Raw genomic sequence first — 27,126 nt, forward strand, 5'->3', positions numbered from 1 at the left:
ACTGATTACTTAATGAGTAACTCATAACAGTGATACAATGCTAAGGTGTTGATGCAACGCAGAGCAACTGCAATGATAAACAAAGCAAACATTTCATTACATCTACAACAACAGTTGCCAAAGTTGACATTTTGTCAGAAAGGAAAAGACAGTTGAAATATTAGCGTTTCTGCAAGATGACTCAGTGGAATGGGTTGTGTCGTATACACTCGACTGTGCGGACAATTTACGTTAGGAGTACAATGATGACGATATGTGCCTAACAAGTGAAAGTGATATCGAAGCAGGTGACGAGCCATGTAATTAATCATCCTTGTCGAACAGGAAGCCACAAATCCCATCTCCAGTGAAATGTAGTAAAGAACAATCACTGTCCAAGGAGCAGGAACTAAACATAATTACGTACATTAAAGATCATCTGCAGGATAATAAAAAGACAATTATTAACAGAGCTCAAACAAGATCACATCAATATAACCATGTAGTGTGTAAGAAAAACTATGGATATTCAAAGGAGGACAAAGTGCACTTGTTACAAAAACTGATGTTGGTGTGTTTGTAGGATGGTCGAAATAATTTGCAGGATATGCATGCTAGTGACCTACTATGCTATGCACATCAAATTGCAGGTGACATAGTGATTTCAAGGAAGCAGCGAATGATTGCATAACTTCAGTGTTGCAGAATTGGAAGATACAAGACAAAATTACAAACAAAGCATCAATTTGATGATGCAAAGCAAACTGCGAAGTCGGCCCAAAAAATTGTATATGAAATAAACAAACTTATCCCATCGTTCACCAGGAATTTGTTTTCATCTCTCACCGATCATGATTTGAAGATAAAATACATATGAAAGGAACCTTGGAAATACCAAGAGATTTGTATCAAAATCAATGCCTTAACACATTCGTACACAAATATGCTGACTGTTAATCTGCATGGTAAATTGGCTGGAAAGGTATTTATTATGCTGTGAGAAGTTGGGTGTGCTTTGCCCCCAACAATTCTTTCTCTTGTGCGACATTTTGTTTGTAATGGCACTAGAAAATATCTACATCACAACAAGCAGTAGTGGGAAAATGGATGTAAGGGAACTACAGCTATTGTATGAGCACTGCTTTTGGCCAGTAGCTGGTCAAAATAACTTGCTTTTGCTCGGTTCCTGTCCTGTGTATAAAAATCATACTCCTTTAGAGTACACCATCCCTCCCAAAAAGTGGGTAACATTGCAGCTCATATCACCTGGAACTACTGGGCAAATTTAGCCTCTGGAAGTTTTTTCTGTGCCTATACAACGTGTTAGATATAGTGGAAATTAGTGAAGATCGGTGGCAGGAGGAACAAGACTTCTGGTCAGGTTAATACAGGGTTATAAATACAAAATCAAATGGGGGTAATGCAGGAGTAGGTTTAATAATGAATTAAAAAAAAGGAGTGCGGGTAAGCTACTACAAACAGCGTAGTGAACGCATTATTGTGGCCAAGATAGACACGAAGCCCACGCCTACTACAGTAGTACAAGTTTATATGCCAACTAGCTCTGCAATTGACGAAGAAATTGATGAAATATATGATGAGATAAAAGAAATTATTCAGATAGTGAAGGGAGACGAAAATTTAATTGTCATAGATGACAGGAATTCGATAATAGGAAAAGGGAGAGAAGGAAAGGTAGTAGGTGAATATGGAGTGGGGGTAAGAAATGAAAGAGGAAGCCGCCTGGTAGAATTTTGCACAGAGCATAATTTAATCACAGCTAACATTTGGTTCAAGAATCATGAAAGAAGGTTGTATACATGGAAGAAGCCTGGACATACTAGAAGCTATCAGATAGATTATTTAATGGTAAGATAGAGATTTAGGAACCAGGTTTTAAATTGTAAGACATTTCCAGGGGCAGATGTGGACTCTGACCACAACCCTGGGTATGATCTGTAGACTAAAACTAAAGAAGCTGAAAAAGGTGGGAATTTAAGGAGATGGGACCTGGATAAACTGACAGAGCCAGAGGTTGTAGTGAGTTTTAGGGAGAGTATAAGGGAATGATTGACAGGAATGAGGGAGAGAAATACAGTAGAAGAAGAATGGGTAGCTTTGAGAGATGAAGTAGTGAAGGCAGCAGAGGACCTAGTAGGTAAAAAGACGATGGCTGGTAGAAATCCTTGGGTAACAGAAGATATATTGAATTTAATTGATGAAAGGAAAAATTATAAAAATGCAGTAAATGAAGTAGGCAAAAAGGAATACAAATGTCTAAAAAATGAGATCGACGGGAAGTGCAAAATGACTAAGCAGGGCGGCTGAGGACAAATGTAATGATGTAGAGGCACATCTCACTAGGGGTAAGATAGATACTGCCTACAGAAAAATTAGAGAGACTTCTGGAGAAAGGAGAACCACTTGTATGAATATCAAATATCAAGAGCTCAGATGGAAACCCAGTTCTAAGCAAAGAACAGAAAGCAGAAAGGTGAAACTAGTATATAGAGAGTCTGTACAAGGAAACAGTATTATGGAAATATTATGGAAATGGAAGAGGATGTAGATGAAGATGAAATGGGAGATATGATACTACGTGAAGAGTTTGACAGAGTACTGAAAGACCTAAGCTGAAACAAGGCCCCGAGAATAGACAACATTCCATTAGAACTACTGATAGCCTTGGAAGAGCCAGCCCTGACAAAACTCTACCATCTGGTGAGCAAGATGTATGAGACAGGCAAAATACCCCCAGACTTCAAGAAGAATATAATAATTCCAGTCCCAAAGAAAGCAGGTGTTGACAGATGTGAAAATTAACGAACTATCAGTTTAATAAGCCACGGCTGCAAAATACTAACACAAATTCTGTACAGACAAATTGAAAAACTGGTAGAAGCCGACCTCGGGGAAGATCAGTTTGGATTCCATAGAAATGTTTGACCACATGAGGCAATACTGACCCTATGACTTATCTTAGAAAATAGATTAAGTAAAGGCAAACCTACGTTTCTAGCATTTGTAGACTTGGAGAATGCTTTTGATAATGTTGACTGGAATACTCTCTTTCAAATTCTGAAGGTGGCAGGGGTAAAATACAGAGAGCAAAAGGCTATTTACAATTTGAACAGAAACCAGTTGGCAGTTATAAGAGTCAAGGGGCATGAAAGGGAAGCAGTGGTTGGGAAGGGAGTGAGACGGTTGTAGCCTATCCCCGATGTTATTCAATCTGTATATTGAGCAAGCAGTAAAGGAAACAAAAGAAAAATTTGGAGTAGGAATTAAAATCCATGGTGAAGAAATAAAAACTTTGAGGTTTGCTGATGACATTGTAATTCTGTCAGAGACAGCAAAGGAGCTGGAAGAGCAGCTGAACAGAATGGACAGTGTCTTGAAAGGAGGATATAAGATGAACATCAACAAAAGCAAATCGAGGATAATGGAATGTAGTTGAATTAAATCGGGTGATGCTGCCGGAATTACAGCTACACTACATCTATACCCATACTCCGCAAGCCACCTGACGTTGTGTGGTGGAGGGTACTTTGAGTACCTGTATCGGTTCTCCCTTCTATTCCAGTCTCGTATTGTTCGTGAAAAGAAAGATTGTAGGTATGCCTCTGTGTGGGCTCTAATCTCTCTGACTTTATCATCATGGTCTCTTTGCGAGATATATGTAGGAGGGAGCAATATACTGCTTTACTCCTCGGTGAAGGTATGTTCTTGAAACTTCAACAAAAGCCCATATCAAGCTACTGAGCGTCTCTCCTGCAAAGTCTTCCACTGGAGTTTATCTATCATCTCCGTAATGCTTCCGTGATTACTAAATGATCCTGTAATGAAGCACTCTGCTCTCTGTTGGATCTTCTCTATCTCTTCTATCAACCCTCTCTGGTACATATCCCACACTGTTGAGCAATATTCAAGCAGTGGGCGAACAAGTGTACTGTAACCTACTTCCTTTGTTTTCGGATTGCATTTCCTTAGGATTCTTCCCATGAACCTGTCTGGCATCTGCTTTACCGACGATCAACTTTGTATGATCATTTTATTTTAAATCACTCCCAATGCCTGCTCCCAGATAATTTATGGAATTAACTACCTCCAGTTGCTGACCTGCTATATTGTAGCTAAATGGTAAAGGATCTTTCTTTCTATGTATTCGAAACACATTACACTTGTCTACATTGAGATTCAATTGCCATTCCCTGCGCCATGAGTTAATTCGTAGAAGATCCTCCTGCATTGCAGTACAGTTTTCCATTGTTACAACCTCTCTATATACTACAGCATCATCCACAAAAAGCCTCAGTGAACTTCCGATGTTATCCACAAGGTCATTTATGTATATTGTGAATAGCAATGGTCCTACGACACTCCCTTGCGGCACACCTGAACTCGCTCTTACTTCAGAAGACTTCTTTCCATTGAGAATGACATGTTGCGTTCTATTATCTAGTAACTCTTCAATCCAATCACACAATTGCTCTGATAGTCTATATGCTCTTACTTTGTTCATTAAATGACTGTTGGAAACTGTATCTAATGCCTTGCGGAAGTCAAGAAACACGGCATCTACCTGGGAACCCATGTCTATGTCCCTCTGAGTCTCGTGGACGAATAGTGCGAGCTGGGTTTCACAGAATCGTCTTTTTCGAAACCCATGCTGATTCCTACAAAGTAAATTTCTAGTCTCCAGAAAAGTCATTATACTCGAACATTATACGTGTTCCAAAAATTCTACAACTGATTTACGTTAGAGATATAGGTCTATAGTTCTGCACATCTGCTCAACGTCCCTTCTTGAAAACGTGGATGACCTGTGCCCTGCCCTTTTCCAATCCTTTGGAATGCTACGCTCTTCTAGACACCTGTGGTACCCCGCTGCAAGAATGGGGGAAAGTTCCTTCGCGTACTCTATGTAAAATCAAACTGATATCCCATCAGGTCCAGTGGCCTTTCCCCTTTTGAGTGATTTTAATTGTTTCCCTATCCGTCTGTCATCTGTTTCGATATCTACCATTTTGTCATCTGTGTGACAATCTAGAGAGGGAACTACAGTGGAGTCTTCCTCTGTGAAACAGCTTTGGAAAAAGACATTTAGTATTTCGGCCTTTAGTCTGTCATCCTCTGTTTCAGTACCATTTTGGTCACAGAGTGTCTGGACATTTTGTTTTGATCCACCTACCGCTTTGACATAAGACCAAAATTTCTTTGGATTTACTGCCAAGTCAGTACATAGAACTTTACTGTCAAATTCATTGAACATGTCTCGCATAGCCCTCCTCACACTACATTTCGCTTCGCATAAATTTTGTTTGTCTGCAAGGCTTTGGCTCTTTTCCATCTCTTACGATCTTGCTTGGCACATACTCATCTAAAGCATACTGTACGATGGTTTTGAACTTTGTCCACTGACCCTCAACACTATCTGTACTTGAGACAAAACTTTTGTGTTGAGCCGTCAAGTACTCTGAAATCTGCATTTTGTCACTTTTGCTAAACAGAAAAATCTTCCTACCTTTTTTAATATTTCTATTTATGGCTGAAATAATCGATGCAGTAACCGCTTTATGATCGCTGATTCCCTGTTTTGCGTTAACTGTTTCAAATAGTTTGGGTCAGTTTGTCACCAGAAGGTCTAATATGTTATAGCCACGAGTCGGTTCTCTGTTTAACTGCTCAAGGTAGTTTTCAGATAATGCACTTAAAAAAATTTCACTGGATTTTTTGTCCCTGCCATCTGTTATAAACGTTTGAGTCTCCCAGTCTATATCCGGCAAATTAAAAACTCCACCCAGAACTGTAACATGGTCGGGAAATCTACTCGAAGTATTTTCCAAATTTTCCTTCAGGTGCTCAGCCACAACAGCTGCTGAGCCAGGGGCCCTATAGAGACACCCAATTACCATGTTTGAGCCTGCTTTAACGGTGACCTTCACCTATATTATTTCACATTTCAGATCTCCGTCAATTTCCTTTGAAACTATTGTACTTTTTATCGCTATAAACATGCCTCCCCCTTCACTGTCCAGCCTGTCTCTGCAGTATACACTCCAATCTGAGTTTAGAATTTCATTACTGTTTACATCTGGTTTCAGCCAACTTTCTGTCCCTAGTACTATGTGGGCATTGTGACCGTTTATTAACGAGAGCAGGTCTGGGACCCTTCTATAGACGCTCCTGCAGTTAACTATTAGCACATTAATATTGTTATTCCCCATTGCGTTTTGCCTACTACTACCTTGTCGCGTCTCAGGAGGGGTCTTGTCGGGCCTAGGGAGGGAATTCTCTAACCTAAAAAACCCACATGTGCACTCCACATGTCCTCTGCTACCCTTGTAGCCGCTTCCTGCGTGTAGTGCGTGCCTGACCTATTCTGGGGGACCCTATATTTCTGCACTGTATAGCGGAGGTCAAGGAAATTCCACCCCGCGAGTGAGGCTTTCCGCCTTCGCCAACTCTGCCAACTGCCTGCATGAACTGAGGATGACGTCTGAACCCAGACGGCAGGAGTTATTGGTGCCGACATCAGCAACAATTTGCAGTTGGGTGCACCCAGTGCTCTCTATCCCCGCCGGCAGGGCCTCCTCCACATCTCAGATGAGACCCCCCCCCCCCCCCCCCCCCCCCCCGGCAAGCAGACAGAGTGAACACTGGCGTTCTACCCTGACCTTTCCGCTATCTCCCTAAGGGGCTCCATCACCTGCCTAACATTGGAGCTCCCAATCACTAATAAACCCCTCCCCCCAGTACTCGAAAATTAAAGCTTCCTAAAAGCAAAAATACACGGAAGAAGAAGTGACAAGTACGAAAAATACAGTTAATACTTAAATTAACGTAGCTCGCTCCACAGCAGATGTGAAGCAGACGGCAGTTACGACGATACTGATTAAGAAATGAGACGCTTAAAGCAGTAAATGAGTTTTGCTGTTTGAGGAGCAAAATAACTGATGATGGTCGAAGTAGAGAGGATATAAAATGTGGACTGGCAATGGCAAGGAAAGTGTTTCTGAAGAAGAGAAATTTGTTAACATCGAGTATAGATTTAAGTGTCAGGAAGTCGTTTCTGAAAGTATTTGTATGGAGTGTAGCCATGTATGGAAGTGAAACATGGATGATAAATAGTTTAGACAAGAACAGAATAGAAGCTTTCGAAGAAGAATGCTGAAGATTAGATGAGTAGATCACATAACTAATGAGGAGGTATTGAATAGAATTAGGGAGAAGAGAAATTTGTGCCACACCTTGACTAGAAGAAGGGATCAGTTGGTAGGACATGTTCTGAGGCATCAAGGGATCACCAACTTAGTATTGGAGGGCAGCGTGGAGGGTAAAAATCGTAGAGGGAGGCCAAGAGATGAATACACTAAGCAGATTCAGAAGGATGTAGGTTGCAGTAGGTACTGGGAGATGAAGAAGCTTGCACAGGATAGAGTAGCATGGAGAGCTGCATCAAACCAGGCTCTGGACTGAAGACCACAACAACATGCACCATGTTATCACACTATCTGCAGGTACATCTTAAACAATTGCCAGTTGTATGATAAGGTCCATGACGGACTGTTTTGCATTTTGTTGTATGCTACTACTTTCCATCACTGCTCATCACCCTGTTAAGCAAATATGATTCTATATGCATTCTTTAAGAGTGGATAACTAGCTGAATGTCCAACACAGTTTGTAACTCCCAAGGAGTTTTTCGTCAATCTCATTGGTGCAAACCTTTGTGATCACTGTAGCGTGCTGTTTTTCATTTGGTGTTCATGATGCAAGATAATGGTTTGTTTGGAACATTTCTTGAATGTCAGTGATGTCCATTTTGTGAAGTGTAATACATACATCCAATAGAAGGCTGATCTCTACATCTCCTGGACATGCATTTTCTCTTGCCCTCCTGATGCACATAGTGATTCATTAGCACCTGACATTTTTCTTGTCATAATTGTTAACACAACATTTTCAAATGAGCCTTACTGAAGACTGAACTTTCAGTGCCGCACTTTCTCATTAGTGTATTTATGTCACTTGTGAATTTTTTTCCTTTTGTTGCTGCAGTGCACATGTTGATGGGTGTCCAGGTTCCACAGCAGCTGCCATGATTCTTTTTATCCTGGGTGATGACTGAGCCAGTGAGGCTTCCCTTTTGTTTGTGGATCCATTGGTGCAAATAGGGTGTAATGTATCTGCATGTTTGAGCGGTGAAGGTGCACGTAAGAATAATGGCTTGTTTATTCTGGTTACAACTATCAGAAGATGAAATATTACTGGTTATTGTACAGCTCTGAGGTGAGTTACTGGTAGAGATAACATTACTGAGTAACTCTGTTGCAGTTTCATAATGATGCCCAAACACATTGAGTTATAGGTTGAAGCCTAGGCCCACAAATCATTGTCTAGGGAGAAAAAAGATCCATCCAGAATTGACAATGATTGGCACTGGGTTCATGTTGGGAATTACTTTGAAGGAAGAACCACAAGGTGGTCACAGCGCAAATGCCCAGCATCACTTCTAATGGCAAACTGGCTTCTGGGAGGCCATCCGCTGGCCTAAATGTTGGATAAACACAACACAGACTATTTTCAGCATGTCTCTTACGAAGGTAAATAGTCCCATGCTGTCCTCCTGTCATCAGTTGGGGTGCCACATGTTAGCAAGAGTAGCATCTTAATGATTGCATCCTGAGTTCCCAGTGATAACAAGCTGCTTTATTATTGTTGTTATGCTGGCTTGCTACCCAGAACTGTTGTGGTTGCAGCTGGATCGCAAATGCCGGTGCTAGTAACTTCAGAATGCAGGTACTCAGGTGGTTGTCTGGTTGGAGTGTAGGTGTGAATACCACATCCCTCCTTTCTTGGAACAAAGATGCATAGCTATCTTGCTAGTAGCCACAGACTGTGCACCCCCTCTCCTCTAGGGGAAACATATAGATAGTGAAGCCATTGAATTGATGTTGCGTAGCCTGAACACCCTTCCCCCACTATGAGCAGAGAGAGATGACAGTGCCCACCCAATTCTCAAATACTTGGTGACAGGTGTTCACACTGGAATTGTGCCTCATTCAGGTGACGAGGAATACTAGATTGTGTCCGGGGAACCATTCGTGCATGCAACCCAGACCTTGGAACTGGTACCTGAGGTTGAGAGGCGTCGCCATCAATATATCATGGACAGCTCAGGCATGGCTGAAAAGGAATCTGAGTAAAGACAGGTTGTCACAACTGGACTTATGGTGTAAAGCATCAGTGAAGAAACATGGAAAAGGAAGAATAGGCCTCACTGAAGGAATGAGGAATGTAAGGTTCTGTTGAGCCAAGGAGGCCAGCAGAAAGAGAGCAGTGCACTGGAGGAGCCCGTCGAGCGTGAAACTGCTGCAAGCTGTCAGAGCCCTGGTGGCAGTTGATTCTTGGTGCCCTGACTGTGGTTAACTCTTGAGGCAGTTGATCCAGGGAGCCCTGGTGTGGATACCGTGTTCCTTCTTCCTTGAGGAGTAGCCAAAGGTCCTGCAGGTTGGATGTACTGAATCCTCCTCCTCAACTTTGACATCTCCAGTGTGATGGAATCTGCCAATAGTTTGTACTACAGCTGACACAGCCCTCAGCTTCACTGGATCACTTAACCTCAACCTCTGCATCAAGATGATATGTTTACATTATTATCATCAACTGCAACAGCTTCTCTCTTATCTGATTCACCTTGTCCTCTTTAACCCAACATCCCACCCTCCTGGACATTGAATTCCACCTCTCCAAGGACTTTATCCACACCTCCATCCATATTAAACCCACCAGCCACCAACAGTACCTGCATTTTGACAGCTGTCATCCCTGCCATGTCAAAAAATTCCTCCCATGCAATCTGACCACCTGTGGGTGGCATATCTGCATACTGAGCATTCCCTTGCACAGTATGTTGCAGGTCTTGTGAGAACCTTCACAGACAGGCACATAGTCTACAAACAGACTTCCCATAACATACCCTCACACACCTCCAAAACCCCTCACGACACCCAAGAATCAGCCACAAAGGAGCACCCATCCCTCTCCCTGTCATCCAGTATCATCTTGGACTGTAACAATTGAACCATATCCTTTGCAAGGGCACTGATTATCTATAAGTGTAGCCTGAAATGAAGGGCATCCTACCCAAGGTTCTTAAAATGGTGTTCCGTCAACCACCCAACCTACACAACATCCTTGTCCATTCCGTGGCCACTCCCAGTCTCAACCCCTGTGCCTCAAGGATCATACACCAGTGAAAGTCCCTAGTGCAAGACCGGCCCAATCCACCCTCAAAGTACTTCATACTCCGATCCTGTTGCAGGCTTATCCTCTTCCATCAGAGGCAGGGCAACCTGTGAAAGCAGACATGCCATATACCAACTCTGCTACAATTACTGCACAATTTTTTATGTTGCTAAGAGAACCAACCAGCTGTCCATCAGAATGAATGGTCACCACTTGAATGCAGCTAACAACAAAGTTGTGGTGACACAACATACAGCCAAGCACAACTTGCTTTATTCCAATGGCTGCTTCACTTCCCGAGCCATCTGGATATTTCCCTTCCACCACCAGCTTTTTCTGAACTACCCAGGTGGGAGTTATCCTTACAACACATATTTTGCTTCCATCAGTCTCCGTTAACCCACTGTCCCCATACCCTTTACCCAACAATTTCCACTTCCTCTGCCCCATCAGTCTCTCCAAATTCACATCTCAAAGCCACCTTTGTCGAGTGCTGCTCCCTCACCAACTCTAACACCTATGTATCACATACCTCGCCAGGGCATCCACCGCCCCTCCCTTCCCAAATTCCTCGTCATCAAACCGGCTTGTCCCTCCGAGTCACTAGCTACCTGCCCCCAACCCCTCAATCCTGTCTTCAGTCTCCTGCCCCCCCCACCCCCCCCACCCCCCACCCAATATATCGAACTCCACTCCCTACTCCAGTCCATGCGACAAACTACAATCCTGACATTGTGTGTCCAGCAGGCACCATAATTTAGGGACATAGGTGTTGTTACTTGTGCGCATGCACAGGTGTGGGTGGGCGTCTGTATGTGAGCATGGGGTCTGTGGGTGGGTGTGCGTGCATGCATACATTTTTACATGTGTATTTGTACTCTAACTCGAGAAAGAATTCATTCCAAAAGCTAGCAAGTTTTTTTTTTCTATTTTATGTGTGCCTCTCAATGACTCAATGGTTCTGCTTTTTGGTGAATGGTCTCTTTTAATCCTGAAGTATTTACATTTGATTATTCTGTCTTATTCATGAAATGATACTCAAACACTGAAATTCTGTTATCAATGTTGGTGTGTTATGAAGATGACAGGTAAACTTCCAATAATAAACACAAGAATTCAACAACAAGGAAGGGACTAGTCTGTGAAGTTATATTTTCAGATTCTTTTTTAAATCACCAGGATTTAAGCTATGACCATACTGCCTTTTACATTACTGACCGAAATTTGAGGACTTCCTCTATTCTCTTCATGATTTGGGCAGATGTTGGACAAATAGTCTTTGTGTGATATAGTTCTTTTGTTGACCAAATTTGGAATACTATGAGCTTACTGGGTTGGGTTGAATACCTCTGTATTGAGGGTGAATTCATGCAAATTCCATACATTTTTTACTTGATATACCATGACAGCAACCATTCATCATTGCAGACACACACAGCCTCCATTATACACACTTTCACAGATAATTACTGACACAGCTTTCAAATATTACATTATCCGCCACTCAGAACTTGTCTACTCGAACTCTCCTTCTCTCACTCTCCCACTATAAAAATTTTATGTAATGCTCTTTATTGTACCTGATTTACTTTCCTTACAGTTACTAAAGTTTCACTTTGCTTTTTAAATTATTTTCATTTTCGTGCTGAATATTCTGTCCAATCAGAGGCTATCTCACTTGTTCCTCATTCCTTACATGTTAGGCAGTGTTCTGACACAGCCAAATACTCCACTGCATGAGTGAGCAAGAGAGAATGATCTGCAGTTCATCAGACTCTTCCCTAAGTTAGGTTCGCAGCATCTCCAACCAGAGTACCACCTCATGCGCCCCCCCCCCCCCTCCCCCTCCTTCCTATGTTACAGGCAACCACACCCCTTATTAAGCTGTTTAGGAATCCTCACACATCAAAGCATTGGTGTTATCATTTGTTGAGAGATGGGTTTGAAATTTTGTTATTGTTCTTCTGCTTATATCCAACAGACCTGCGTTACTATAAAAACTACCTCACATACACTAAATTGGTCAAAAATAAGTATGCCATTTTCCCATGTCTATGTAGGTTAAAATTTGTGGGCACTGCTAAAAATTTTTACATTCAATATCTTTCATGGAAGTGCATTCCCACCCACATCCTTAGTAAACAAATACATTTGAAATATTATGTATGAAACTAGCACTAACAAAATCTATAAATATCGTTTTCTTCTCTAGACATTCAAAAGCAGGCAGATGTTTTCCTCTTCTTTTTATATTTCCATGTAACACTGTGTACTGTTATTACTTTTCTTGTTCTTATTCTCATGTAATTTCATTTATGCTTAAACTAATACAGACTTTGCCCCCCTCCCCCCCCTCTCTCTCTCTCTCTCTCTCTCTCTCTCTCTCTCTCTCTCTCTCTCTCTCTCTCTGCCTGCCTCCCCCATCCTCCTTCCCCTCCCGCCCTCTCTCTCTCCAGTATCATATTGATGATTCCTTGATGCCACAAAACATATACTACCAACCAAACCCTTCTTTTAGTAAAGTTTTGCCGAAAATTTCTTTTCTTCCCAATTTGATTCAGTTCCTCCTCATTTGTTAAGCAATCTGTTCATATATAATCTTCAGCATCCTTCTATAGCAATACTTTTCAAGAACTTCTATTCCCTTCTTGTCCAAACTGCTTATTATCCACATTTCATTTCTGTGTGAGGCTCCATACAGATACCTTCAGAAAAGACCTCCTACCTCTTAAATTTGAGCCCCCAGGGGCTCAGCATTCATTTGCTGGGTACGGGCTTGGCGACCCCGGGGTTCCTGAGCTGGGGACTGGTAAGCGCCGCCAATCCCCCGTCACCGTGACCTCTGAGCATACTTCAGCAACCACCGTGCGGCGCGGCGGTGGAACGTTGTGTGTCTCAGGGAATGGGGATCTTGGCTTGACCGCCTGGATCGCGAGGATGGAATAAACCTCTATAAAAAAACCCTCAATCTCAAGGTGTGCTGCGCGCTGATGAGATGCATGGCTGTTGAGGTGGAACAGTCGATAGCGGGCAACCTCTGAGGAACCTGCCGCACCTCAGTTGTATAAGGCTTACCTAGGCACGCGGGGCTCTGTTTAGGTGGACTTCTAGTTCCCTAGCTGCTCGTGGGACCGAGATGGATCCTTCGATATCCTCTTTTCTTCCTCCCAGCGGAAAGGGTGGGCCGCTGGAAGGTTCTAACACCCAATCTCTTAAGAGGGCCCGTGCAGTCAGTCCCCCTGACTCCGGCGCTTCTTTGAAAAGTCCAGTCTTAGGTAACAGAATGCATTCTGGTAATCCGAATGTGTTTTTCATTGTGAAACGGAAGGAGGGTAGTTTCGAGAAGGTTTCGCCATTCTATATACAAAAGGGATTGGAGGGAATCTGTGGCTCCTTAAAATCGGTGAAGCGCTTACGTAATGGGACCTTGCTAGTGGAAACTTCCACTTCCCAGCAAGCAACTAACCTCCAATCTGCTAAATGCCTTGAAGAGTATGCCATAGACACTGAACTGCACAGCACCTTGAACTACAGCAAAGGTGTTGTGACATGCCGGGATATAGTTGACATTCCCAAAGAAGAACTGCAATGTGAGTGGGCTCCAGAAGGTATCGTTGATGTCCAACACATCATGAAGAGGGTTGATGGCGCTCTTGTCAAATCTGACTCCTTTATTCTGACCTTCAGTAGCACAAAACTTCCTGAACATCTTAAAGCTGGCTTCCTTCGCCTTAGTGTGAGCCCTTATTTCCCGACCCCAATGCGCTGTTTTAAATGCCAGCGTTTTGGGCATACCACCTTAGGGTGCAAAGGCGAAGCGACTTGCGGAAACTGTGGTCAGGCTGCTCATGGCGGAGTTGGTTGCTCGTCTCCGGCTAAATGTATTAATTGCTCTGGGAACCATCCTGTTTGGAGTAGGGACTGCCGCATATTTTTAGAGGAACGCAAGGTCCAGGAAATAAAAACAACCAAGCGTATCCCCTATGGTGAGGCCAAGAAGATCTATAAGTTGATGCAGCCTCCTACATTTGCTACATCTTTTGCATCCCTGGTTCAGAAGTCTACTCCAAAAGTCGATGCCTCAACGCAGACTGAGGTGGTGAGTGTTGGCACTAACACCTGCAGCTGTCAGTGCACTTGCAACGCAGCCAGTGTTTCAGAGGCAGGAGCCCCTCCTCAAATGGCGGACAAAGGTACAGTGGCGAACTTGGGCCAGCCCCTGGCGTCTCCAACAGCTGAGGCTGTTCCCAAGCCCAGTGTGCCAATTACCACTCCCACATCAGCTCCCCCAAAGTCCACCAAACCACAGAAAGTTACTGTACAGCAGCAACAGCGGGTCAAATCCCGTGGTAAACCATCTGACCATGCGGATGTTGTTTTACGCGAGGCTTCATCTGACTCTTCCCCAGAGTTGATGGAGTACGATGTATGTGTGGGACAATCATCTCGTCCTACGCCTGCCCATCCACCTGCTGCGGTCTCCCCGCCCCGTCGGAGAGACAGGATGAAGGTGCTACCCCCAACATAGATGGCTCCCATACTCCAGTGGAACATGCAAGGGTTCGGGATGCATGTGGAGGAACTTCGTCTACTTTCTCAGGGTAGACCACTGTGTCTCTGTCTCCAGGAGACGTATTTACATCCATCATACTCCCCTGAGATACGAGGCTATACACTCCACAAAAAGCACGACCTGCGTGGAGAGAGAGCTAGAGGAGGCGTAGGTATTTTCGTCAGGACGGACTACCACTCCTCGCCTCTCTCACTTACGACGACTTTACAAGCCGTCGCTGTGTCCGTGCACGTGCGTCATCCATTGACTGTATGTTCACTTTACTTGCCTGCACATGATGCTCTTGATGAAGCGGCCCTCACCGACCTTATTACACAGCTCCCCCAGCCATTCATTATTTGTGGTGATTTTAATGCCCACAATGTGCTTTGGGGCTCTGCAATTACCTGCCCCAGGTGGAGCAATTGAGAGGCTTCTCCTGTCATCCTGTGCCTACTTGCTCAATGGAGGACAGAGTACTCATTTCTTCACGGCGACTGGGTTGTTCTCTGCCATTGATCTCTCGCTTTGCTCTCCAGCTCTTGCCGCCAGTGCTCACTGGGAAGTGGTCGCTGACTTGCACGGCAGTGATCATTTCCCAATCTGGATTCACCTGCCAGATGGCATGGGCCCCGAAAGGAGACCACCACGATGGGTGCTCAGAGGAGCTGACTGGACACTTTATAGCCAGTTGGCCCAATTTGAACACTGTGCGAATGTTGAGGTGTGGGTGGATCATATTACCAAAACGGTCCACCACGCAACTGCAGCATCCATTCCACTGTCCACAGGCCACCGGAAAAGGCCACCTGTGCCTTGGTGGAGTGCCGAATGTCGCTCTGCAATCAGGACCAGGCGTGCGGCTCTGCGTCGGTTCCAGTGTCGGCCGACTGCTGAGAATCTTGCAGCCTTTTGGGTGGCGAGGGCAAGATGTCGCCGCATTATTCGTGAGAGCAAGAAGAGGTTGTGGCAAACGTTCCTGAACACCATTACTCGTTCCACCAAAAGTTCCATTGTGTGGGAGACCATCAGGAGAATTTCTGGCAGAGGAGGGAGGTGCCCCATAGCTGCTGTAATGACTAACGGCACTCTGCACACGGAGCCGCGAGACATTGCCCAGACTATGGCAGCGTATTTTGCCACAGTTACTGCAACAACTAGTCAGGATCCAGGTTTCCAGCGCCATAGAGCGGTTGCTGAGAGATGTAGTCTGAACTTCCAGTCCACCTCTCATGAAGTTTACAACTGCCCATTTTCTATGTGGGAGCTGGATTCTGCATTGTCTGGTGCTCGTGACACATCCCCTGGTCACGACAGGATCCATTACAGTATGCTATGGCACCTCACAATGCGCAACAGAGAACTCCTCCTCACACTTTTTAATGCCATTTGGGCGTCGGGTCACTTTCCTGACGCGTGGCGTGAGGCAGTTTTAATCCCTTTTTTAAAACCTGGGAAAGACCGCAATAGCCCAAGTAGCTACTGTAGTATTGCCCTCACTAGTTGCATAGGGAAGACCTTGGAGCGGATGGTCAACCGCCGCCTTGTCTGGATGTTAGAATCCCGGCAACTCCTTAGTCGCTTTCAGTGTAGGTTCAGGAGGTTTCGTTCCACCTTCGATAACGTTGCCCTCCTGGAGGCGGCTATACAACAAGCTTTCCTACGCCGTCATCACCTTCTAGGTGTATTTTTCGACATCGAGAAGGCCTACGATACCACTTGGAGGCGTCTCATCCTGGAGCAGCTTCACGAATGGGGTTTTCGTGGTTGTCTTCCTGTTTTTATTCAGTCTTTCCTCTCGCCATGATATTTTAGATACCGAATTGGTGACGTCCTGTGTGATCGCTTTGAGCGGGAGAACGGTGTCCCTCAGGGTAGTGTTTTAAGTGTGACTCTCTTTGCCATCGCTATTAATAGCATTACGTCCATAGTGAAAAGTCCTGTCCAGTGTTCTTTGTTTGTGGATGATTTCTCTTTGTTCTGCTCTTCTTCAAGCCTTGCAACGACAACTCGTCAGTTGCAACTTACGATTAGGCGTTTGGATGACTGGGCGCAGAAGAGTGGTTTTAAGTTTTCCACCGAGAAGTCGGTATGTGTTCTTTTTAACCGTTCTCGTTCGATTTTAACCTTTCCTGAGTTGAGGATGAGGGACACTATTCTTACTTTGAAAGACACGGTGAGATTTCTGGGGCTCATTTTTGACTCTAAGCTCACGTGGTTACCTCATCTTCAAGACCTGAAACGGCGGTCACTTAGGGCTTTAAGTATTTTAAAATGTCTTAGCCACAGTACATGGGGAGCTGACAGGGCTCGTCTGCTCCAGTTTTACAGGGCGTTTGTGTGATCTCGGCCCGATTATGGGTGCACGGTGTATGGGTCTGCGAGGCCTTCTTACTTAAGTTGTTGGACGTTGTGCACCATGAAGGGCTTCGGTTGGCCACTGGGGCATTCCGAACTAGCCCCATACCAAGCCTCTGTGCAGAGGCTGGTGAACCGCCACTTCCTATGTGGCGACGGCTACTTACAGTGCGCCAGGCATATAAAACTTTGTCCACACCATACACCCCTGCATACCGTACCGTTGCTCAGCCTCCTCTGGCATGATTATTTCATAACCGGCAACGTGCGACGCAGCCCTATGGGATTCGCGCACAGGATTGCCTCGGTGCGATGTCTATGGCTGGTCTTCGTGTTTTATGTTGCGGTTGGAGCAGATCTCCACCTTGGCTCCTCCAGAGACCCAAACTTATTTTAGATTTGACTAATTTTAAGAAAGATGTCACACCAGATTTTACGTTCCAATCTCTGTTTTTTAACATTTTAGATGTGCATCATGGTTTCACTGTCGTTTATACTGACGGCTCCAAATAGGAGGCTTTCCTTGGCTGTTCTGTGGTGTTCCCTGATCATGTTACCCGGATTCGCCTCCCTGCTGAATATACCGTTTTCGCAGCGGAGCTCCACGCGATCCTGAAGACACTGGAGCAGATGCATCGTGTTCAGGGCGATCGATTTCTTCTCTGCTCCGATTCTCTTAGTGCCTTACAATCACTGCAGAACCTATACCCGACTGAGGAGATGGTCCAGTTGATACATGACGAACTGTACTTGCTCCAACAGTGGGGTAAAGAGGTATCCTTCTGCTGGTTGCCTGGTCATGTTGGCATATGGGGCAACGAACAGGCTGATCGGGCTGCCAAGGAGGCCAGCAGAGAGCAGGATGTGGTCCAGTGTCCTATCTCCTTGCAGTCAGTCATCGCTGCACTCCACAGGAAGTGCGTGGAGTTGTGGGAGGATGAATGGCTGGCGGTGACGGCCAATAAACTGCGGTCGGTAAAGTCAACCACTCGGCCGTGGCGTTCCTCCTGCCGGTTGCTCAGGTGGGAAGAGGTGGCCCTCACACGTCTTCGGATCGGGCACTGTCCTCTGACGCATAGCTATTTATTACGGCGGGAGGATCCTCCATTTTGTGATGCTTGTGGTGTGCACATCTCTGTCCGGCACATTTTAACAGACTGCATTTTTTACTGTGATGCAAGGGCAGAAGCACAAGTTGATGGGGATCTGCCTTGTGTTTTAGCTAACGATGAGACGTGTGTGTCTAGGGTTTTTAAGTTTTGTGATGTGTCTGGACTCTGGCCTAAACTTTTAGGCTGGAGGTTTTAATGTATTGCAGAGTGGCTGACTCCTCCCTTTTTTCCTTGCGGTCAGCCAGCCACTTCCATCTGCTACATTGTTTTAGCTCCCTCTACCATTTTCTTCCTGTGTTGTTCATGTTTTACTGCTGACGCCCTGCTTCATCCCACGCTTCGGTGTGGGTGAGCACTTATTTTTCAATGATTGTTCCCCGTGTTTTATGTTCCGTTTTATGTAAATGTTCTGAGTTTTTTTTCTTGACACCCGTCTCACTATGTTACTGAACGGGCGCTGAAGACCTTGCTGTCGTGCGCCCACAAAACCCCTCTACTACTACTACTACTACTACTACTACTTAAATTTGAGTTAGATGTGTATGAATTCCTCTTTGTCAGAAAATCTTTTCTTCCTGTAGATAGTCTGCATTTTGTGTCCTATTTACTTTGGCTATCTTCAGTTATTTTCCTGCCCAAATAAAAAACTCCTCTATTATTTTTAGTGTCTCATTTCCTAATCTCATTCCCTCAGCATAACCAGATTTAACTTGACTGCATTTTGTTACCCTTGTTTTAATTTGGTGGTGTTCATATTATAACTTCCTTTTGAGGCACTATCCATTCTGTTTAGCTGCTCTTCCAGGTCCTTTGTCATCTCTGATAGAATTACAGTGTCATTGGCTAATCATAACTCTTATTTCTTCTCCCTGTACTTTAATTCCTCTTCCAAATGTTTCATTGGTTTCATTTTCTGCTTACTCAGTGTACAGATTGGTTATCATTGTGTTAGTCTATAACCTTGCCTGGTCCCTTCTCAACTGCTGTTTCCCTTTCATGCCCTTCAACCCTTATAACTAGAGTCTGGTTTCTGTACAAGTTGTAAACAACTTTTTGCCTCCTGTATTTTATGCTTGCTTCAATCAGAATTGCAAAGAGTTCATTCCAGTCATCTTGGTCACAAACTTTCTCTGACTCTATGAATGCTATAAACATAGGTTTTTCTTTCTTCAATCCATCTTCTATGATAAAACATAGGGTCAGTATTGTCTTGGGTGTCCTAAATTTCTCTGAAACCCAAACTGACCTTTCCCAAGGTCAGCTGTTACCAGTTTTTCTGTCCTGCTGCAAATTATTAGTGTCAGTATTTTGCAACACCATCTTATTAAATTGATGATTCAATGATACTAACACCTGCCATCACCTGCAGTCTGTGGAACTGGCATTATACATTCTTCTTAAAATCGGAGGCTATTTCGCCCTTCTCAGATATTTTGCACACCAGATGGAATAGTTTTGTAATCACTGGTTCCCCAAAGTAACTCAGTAATTCTGAGGGAATGTCGTCTGCTACATCAGCCTTGTTTTGACATAGGTTTTTCAGTATTTTGTCAATTTTTTTCCACTGTATCATACCAGTAAACTCATGATTCTTTAAAGAATCGAACTCTCATGTATAAAACAGACTTCTAATTACTATTCACAGGAGTTAATTTGTTAAAATACTTGAAGTTAAGCATATAAGTGAGAAAAGGCTTAGAAAAAGTTGAAATTGTGTTCAAAGTTTGTTTGAAGTTGCTAAGTGCTCTCATTAGCAAACACTGAATGAATATAGTCTGGATATTTGCGCACAGTGAGTGTTGTTGCCTCAGGACATATACACAGTTTGTAACTGTTAAATTTTTCTTACTATGTTGAACTTTTCACATAATTTTTAAAATTCAGTCACTGTGTGTATGAAATACTGAAAAATCGAAGTTTTGTTGCCTCTGCAACTGAGTCCAGGCTCCGTGCTCCAGTATAGTTGCTCAGTAGTATAGATGTTCCAACTCGCCTTCAACTACTTCCTCTTCTCTTGCTACAGAGTTGTGCACAAAAAACCAGCCTCAATTACTAGATTCCCCTTTGTCACCCGCCAATTGTCATCTGTTGTTTTGAGGCTGTTGCAACAATGTTTTTTATTTGTTTCTTTATTATGTAATTATTAGATATTTATCTGTTAGTCGTCATATGTGCTCATGCCAGGCAACAGTTCATGGGTATTTGGTGAGCAGTCTGTACTCGGGGCCAGTTTCTTGTGCGCCACACTATGTGATATTACCTTCAAGTTCATCTCCCTAGTGTCACATGAAAGTAAATATTATGATTTCCAAATGAAAACTTGATATTGAATGTTAATCATTCAAACAAGTTGCAAATAATAATATGTAATTAATAGAAGCTTAACCCTCCAGCAGGTGCGCCTATGTATGATGTGCCCAATGACAAATGACATTGTATTGAACCATTTCATTGTTGTTTTACAATTGTGAGCCCACACCTATTTCTTCAGTATTTCTTCTGCTAATACGGTAATAAGTTGTGTTGTCATACACCCAAGCAAGCAGCAGTAATATAAAATAAACAATGAGCTAGGTGATAAAAAAATGTACAGATCGTGCAAGGAAGTGACCCACATTCCGAGCTAGCAGCACAATTCTACAATAAACATTTATCTACAAGATAGATAGTAATCCAAAAAGCAGTAGCGATCTGATGCAGCTGTGCTGCTTAATGCTTGAAGCGTGTCTTTACTGCAGGATAACACTTGTATGCAGCAGCAGAGTGATAATATAACTTTACTTTATTATGTTTTATTGAACAGTGATACCTTGTTAACATGAAGACAGCTATTCTTTACGTGTGAACAAAGTACGCTGGGTGCCTGCTTGTGTTACAAAAAATGGCTTACCTGCTTGATGGTTAATATTGTGATGGGTTCTGGCAAATGCAGTGTGTGTAGCTTTTGTGGTATAAGGCATTTCTTATGGTCAGCAGTTCATACTCGTTAAATTTTATCGTCCTTGTAACCTTTTGGTTTATCATAACAAATTTATGTTCTGTTTGAAGATATATTGGCAAAAGTAATTTAAACTATAGGTGATTTCCATCTAAAGTGGTGATGCGTAAGGCTAAAGTGATATTACTTCAAAACTTTCTTGTGTTTACATTTCATTATAAAGGTTTCCAATATGAATAATGAATTGAATCTCAGATTTTATGAATCACATGTTGCTTGTCATAAGGGAAAAAAATCAGAAGTAAAAACATTAAGACTGAAGTAGGAAAGGCAGATTACTTTTCTGTGTCCTGTGCTTCTGAACTCTATGTAGATATTTGTGGCTTTTCGAAATTTAAGTTACTACTTATTGAGCAAACAATATAAGAGAAGCAGCCTTATTTGTTTCTCCCCAAAATTCGATTGTCTTCTGTAACCAGTTTCTTGGAAGTAAAGCCTTATCATTCTAATAGGTTCACAAAGTTCTGTATCCACATATGCCACGTGAATCTGATGAACTTGAGCTCCGCATTGGTGATTACATTTATATCAGCAGTGAAGCACTTGTTAACACACCAGATGGTTGGGTTGAAGGCACTTCATGGCTTACCGGTGAGTAGACTTACCAATGCTACATTATACATTATTTTAATAAATGGTTAATATAGTATTTTATAAGCCAGCAGCAATTTTTAGATTTTGGACAAGGTGCGGTGAGAAGCAAAGACTCTGTCCTTCTCAGCCTGCCTAAAAGTCTCCTCTGACCCAGGGTTCTGGGCAACTTCCTTGAACTCGCCTTTTTCCTAACCTCACCTGTCCTTTTCCTTCACTCTCCTACCTTTCTCTTCGACCCTTCTGCCAGAAGAGGCAGCCACTGGCTCCAAAAGCTTGTAAATTTAAATACTTTTATATATGTATTCTTCTGCTTGGTGAGTAGTTTTTTAATCTGTCCATTCGCTGTTCAGTCTGTGTGACAGACATTAGTAATAACAGAAACTTCCATCATCTAACTGTAGTGTTCTGTCATTGACCTCCCAAAGACACACCTTAAATTGATCTTCCTTCCAGCCCCTCTTATCAACTTTTCTCGAGTGTGCAAGCTGCAAGCTGGTACACCTGTTGATTAGATTAGATTAGATTTACTTTCATTCCAATTGATCCATAGTGAGGAGGTCCTCCAGGATGTGGAACATGTCAGAAAAACAACAATACACGACAAATATTTACAACTAAAACAAGTAAGCTAATGTACCATTCCACAGGTCCCAAGTGGAATGATCATCATTTTTTAATGAACACTAAGAGTCATTTTACAAATACTAATGCACTGAATTTAAAATAAAAAAGTTTTTTTATTTATTTATAAGGTAATAAACATGTAATACAACTACTGCAATACTTATTTACAATGAACACATTACTGCACTGAAATGGTGCAGAAGTTAGATTATACTTACACACACACACACACACACACACACACACACACACACACAAATTTTCAATGAACACATTACTGCACTGAAATTGTGCAGAAGTTATGTTGTACTTATACACAAATCAGTTGGTTTTACTAAGAAATTCATCAATGGAGTAGAAGGAGTTGGCCACCAATAAATCCTTTAGGATTCTCTTAAACTGAATTTCATTGGTTGTTAAGCTTTTTATGGCTGCTGGCAAGTTATTGAAAATGTGTGTTCCTGAATAATGCACACCTTTTTGTACAAGACTAAGTGACTTTAAATCCTTGTGAAGATTATTCTTATTTCTAGTATTGATTCCATGAATTGAGCTGTTGGTTTGAAAAAGTGATATATTTTTAATGACAAATTTCATTAAGGAATAAATATATTGGGAAGCAGTAGTTAGTATCCCTAGTTCCCTAAACAGGCTTCTGCAGGATGTTCTTGAGTTCACACCACATATAACTCTTACTGCACATTTTTGTGCCCGGAAAACTTTAGCTTGGCTTGATGAATTACCCTAAAAAATAATCCCATATGACATTATGGAATGAAAGTAAGCATAGTATGCCAGCTTTTTCATTTTTATATCCCCTATGTCTGACAAAATTCGCATTGCAAACAGAGATTTGTTAAGACGCTTCAGCAGTTCTGTGGTGTGCTCCTCCCAGTTGAATTTATTATCAAGCTGTAATCCCAAGAATTTAACACTGTCCACTTCTTCTATCTTCTTGTCATCATATGTTAGACATATACTCTTGAGACACCCCTTACAAGTTCTGAACTGCATGTAGTGTGTTTTTTCAAAGTTTAGTGACAAAGAATTGGCTAGGAACCAGTGGTTAATGTCCACAAATATTTTATTGGCTGATCTTTCTAAGACTACACTTGATTTGCTATTTATTGCAATGTTTGCATCATTGGCAAACAAAACAAACTTGGCATCTGGTAATGTTACTGATGAAAGGTCATTGATATACACAAGAAAAAGTAAGGGCCCCAAAATGGAACCTTGTGGGACCCCACATGTAATTAGTTCCCAGTTGGATGATGCCTGATAGCTTGATACATGTCTCTTTCCTAATAACACCCTTTGTTTCCTGCCAGAGATAAAAGATTTGAACCATTTTGCAGCATTTCCCATTACACTATAATATTCTAGTTTACTTAAAAGGATATTGTGATTTACACAGTCAAATGCCTTTGACAGATCACAAAATATACCAGTTGCCTGCAATTTTTTGTCTAATGAGTTAAGCACATTTTCACTGTAAGTGTAGATAGCCTTCTCAATATCAGAACCTTTTAGAAATCCAAACTGTGACTTTGACAGTATGTTATTTGAGATAAGATGGTTATAAAGACGACTGTACATTACTTTTTCGAAAATTTTTGAGAATGCTGGCAACAGGGAAATTGGACGGAAATTTGATGCTATTTCTTTCTCCCCCTTCTTAAACAGTGGCTTAACTTCAGCATATTTCAGCCACTCAGGAAATATTCCACTGATAAACGACTGGCTACACAGATAGCTTAATATGTTACTTAGCTCAGAATCACATTCTTTAATTAACTTTGTTGATATTTCATCATACCCACTAGATGTTTTTGATTTTAAAGATTTTATGATGGACATTATTTCTGTTGGGGTAGTGAGGGTCAAATTCATATTATGGAAGTTACTTGAAATGTCTGGTCTAAGGTAATCCATAGCAGCATCTACCGAACCTGACAACCCCATCTTTTCAGTAACAGTTATAAAATGTTTGTTAAAAAGTTCTGCAACACTATACACATATGTCACCAATGTATCGTTTACTCTTAATGCTATTTGTTCCTCTTCATGTCTGGTTCTACCGGTCTCCTCCTTCACTATATCCCATATTGTCTTTATTTTGTTATCTGATGAGACTATCTTTTCCTTGTAATATATTTGCTTTGACATCCCTATTACAGTCTTTAATATTTTGTAGTATTTCTTATAATGTGCTATAGCATCAACATTGGAAATGTTTCGGATTGACAGATACAGTTTTCTTTTTGTTTTACAAGATACCCCTATTCCTCGAGTAATCTATGGCTTCTTTGTAGACTTTGCTCTAACCTTGGTAAGTTTTGGGGGAAAGCAGTGTTTGAATAAGGTAAGCACTTTATTAGCAAAAATGTTATATTTTTAATTCATGCCATGATCACTGTAAACATCAGTCCAGTGAATGTCTCTGAGGAGTGTCCTAAAACAATCAATTTTTGGCTTACTGATTACCCTCTTGAGCTCAGATTTAACAGATTTTATATCCTGTTCAGTATTAACATTTAACAGAAGGAACTGCATGTCATGGTCTGAGAGGCCATTGACTATTGGTTTTGTAATATAATTTTGTTCATTGGACTTAAAGATATCATCAATGGCTGTTTGTGAGCAAGTGGCTATCCTAGTGCGGAACTTTACAGTGGGAATTAAGTTGAATGATAGTGTTACTAACTCAAATAAGTTCTTATTGGGAGAGTCTTTAAGGAAATCTACATTGAAATCACCAGCAACCACTCTTTCTTTGTTTTCGGTTGTTAAATGGGCCAGTACAGCTTCAAGGTGGTTTACAAACAGATTAAAGTTACCTGCAGGTGCTCGATATACACTTAATATTATGAAGGATTTTTTGTGAAATTCTAATTCTGTTGCACATGCTTTCATATGCTGTTCTAGGCAAAATTTATGAATGTCTATGTTCTTAAATTTATGACAGTTCCTGATGAATGTGGCAACTCCTCCTTTCTCCATTTCTGATCTACAAAAGTGAGATGCTAACCTAAACCCTGTAACACTTAAAAGTTCTGTACCAGTGGTCACATGATGTTCAGAGTGGCAGATTATGTCAGCTGGGTTTGAAGACTGTAATTCATCTATGCAGATAGTTAATTCATTAATTTTATTTCTCAGTCCTCGAATATTTTGATGCAATAAAGATAGCTGACATTTCACATTGACTGAGTTAAAATTGGGTGGAGTTAAAATATCTGCTGACAGTTGAAAATTCTTAACCAATGGCTGTTTATGCTCATGTAATAAGCTGGAATTACGTTTTTTGAATTCTTTCTCAAACTGAAGGTTTGTCTCAGTTCTAACCTCTCTTAAAATTTGCTTTCTTTCTGTCCTCCCTACCCTAAAAAAGGGTCTTTTCTGAATCCTATAACCACTGGTATTTTACCACTCATGACAGTGCCTCCCCCCTTTAACTTTCCTGCTATTTCCCCAGCCAATTTACTCTTCCCTTTCCTGTTGAGGTGAAGGCCATGCCTAGTATAATCCCACCTACTGAGAGAATCAACATGAACCACACCAATGTGTGACCCCACACCCGACATGAGCAGCCGTTCCAGCTCCAAATTAACTCTCTTGACAGAAGAGTTCAAATGAGGTCAGTCATGGCGCCCAAGAACAGATACAAACTCAACACTAGTATGCTTCGATGCTGATGCAATCTTCGCCAGGTCACACTCTATACTGTATCCAGGATCTCTGTCACTACTGTTACCTGCCCCACCCACTATAACCACAGTGTCTTCCTTAGTGAAATCTTTGCAAAGTGATCCTAAATCCTCTGTCTCCTGCTCCAGACCAGCACTAGGTTTAAAAAAATTGGTGACCTGGTATTCTGATCCTAGTTCATCCTGCAAAAGTTGGAGGATTTATGTACCCATTCTCTCTGAATACATCAGATTAAGTGAGTTCTGCAAGCAAAAACAACAGTCCAACCAAAGGGAGAGGAAAACAAAAGACATTTAAAGTCTATAGCCTTTCTTCCACATGTGGAAAATGTTTATTCAAAAATTGCCCAGATCATGAATCGTAAGGTAGATATAATCTTCGACCCACTAGCCAAGATAGCAGCTCTTCTATGACCTGTCAAAGATGACCTTCTTTAACAAAAGGTGGCTATCTATGAAGTTGTTTGTCAGTGTGGTAAAAGATGAGTGGGACAAACCATACACAATGAACAATAATGGCGCATTGAACAACAACTGCACACACACACACACACACACACACACACACACACACACACACACACCTTCTGCAGCCCATCAAATCTGTGGTGACTTGAATGTTGTATGTCCAGGAAATATTCCACTGATAAACGACTGGCTACACAGATAGCTTAATATGTTACTTAGCTCAGAATCACATTCTTTAATTAACTTTGTTGATATTTCATCATACCCACTAGATGTTTTTGATTTTAAAGATTTTATGATGGACATTATTTCTGTTGGGGTAGTGAGGGTCAAATTCATATTATGGAAGTTACTTGAAATGTCTGGTCTAAGGTAATCCATAGCAGCATCTACCGAACCTGACAACCCCATCTTTTCAGTAACAGTTATAAAATGTTTGTTAAAAAGTTCTGCAACACTATACACATATGTCACCAATGT

At 42.1% G+C, this 27,126-nt stretch overlaps 1 protein-coding gene across 3 annotated transcripts in view; it reads left to right on the forward strand.

The window, feature by feature from the left end:
• Positions 1-27,126, forward strand: part of LOC126480714 (protein UBASH3A homolog) — a 275,438-nt gene that overhangs the window by 82,857 nt on the left and 165,455 nt on the right. For all 3 annotated transcript variants that reach the window (XM_050103971.1, XM_050103980.1, XM_050103989.1), the window contains one exon: positions 21,703-21,841. In XM_050103971.1, the coding sequence (XP_049959928.1) occupies positions 21,703-21,841 (139 nt within the window). The remainder of the gene's footprint in view (positions 1-21,702; positions 21,842-27,126) is intronic.

The sequence above is a fragment of the Schistocerca serialis genome, chromosome 1 (assembly GCF_023864345.2).
Source record: "Schistocerca serialis cubense isolate TAMUIC-IGC-003099 chromosome 1, iqSchSeri2.2, whole genome shotgun sequence".
NCBI classification, from domain to species: Eukaryota; Metazoa; Arthropoda; class Insecta; order Orthoptera; family Acrididae; genus Schistocerca; species Schistocerca serialis.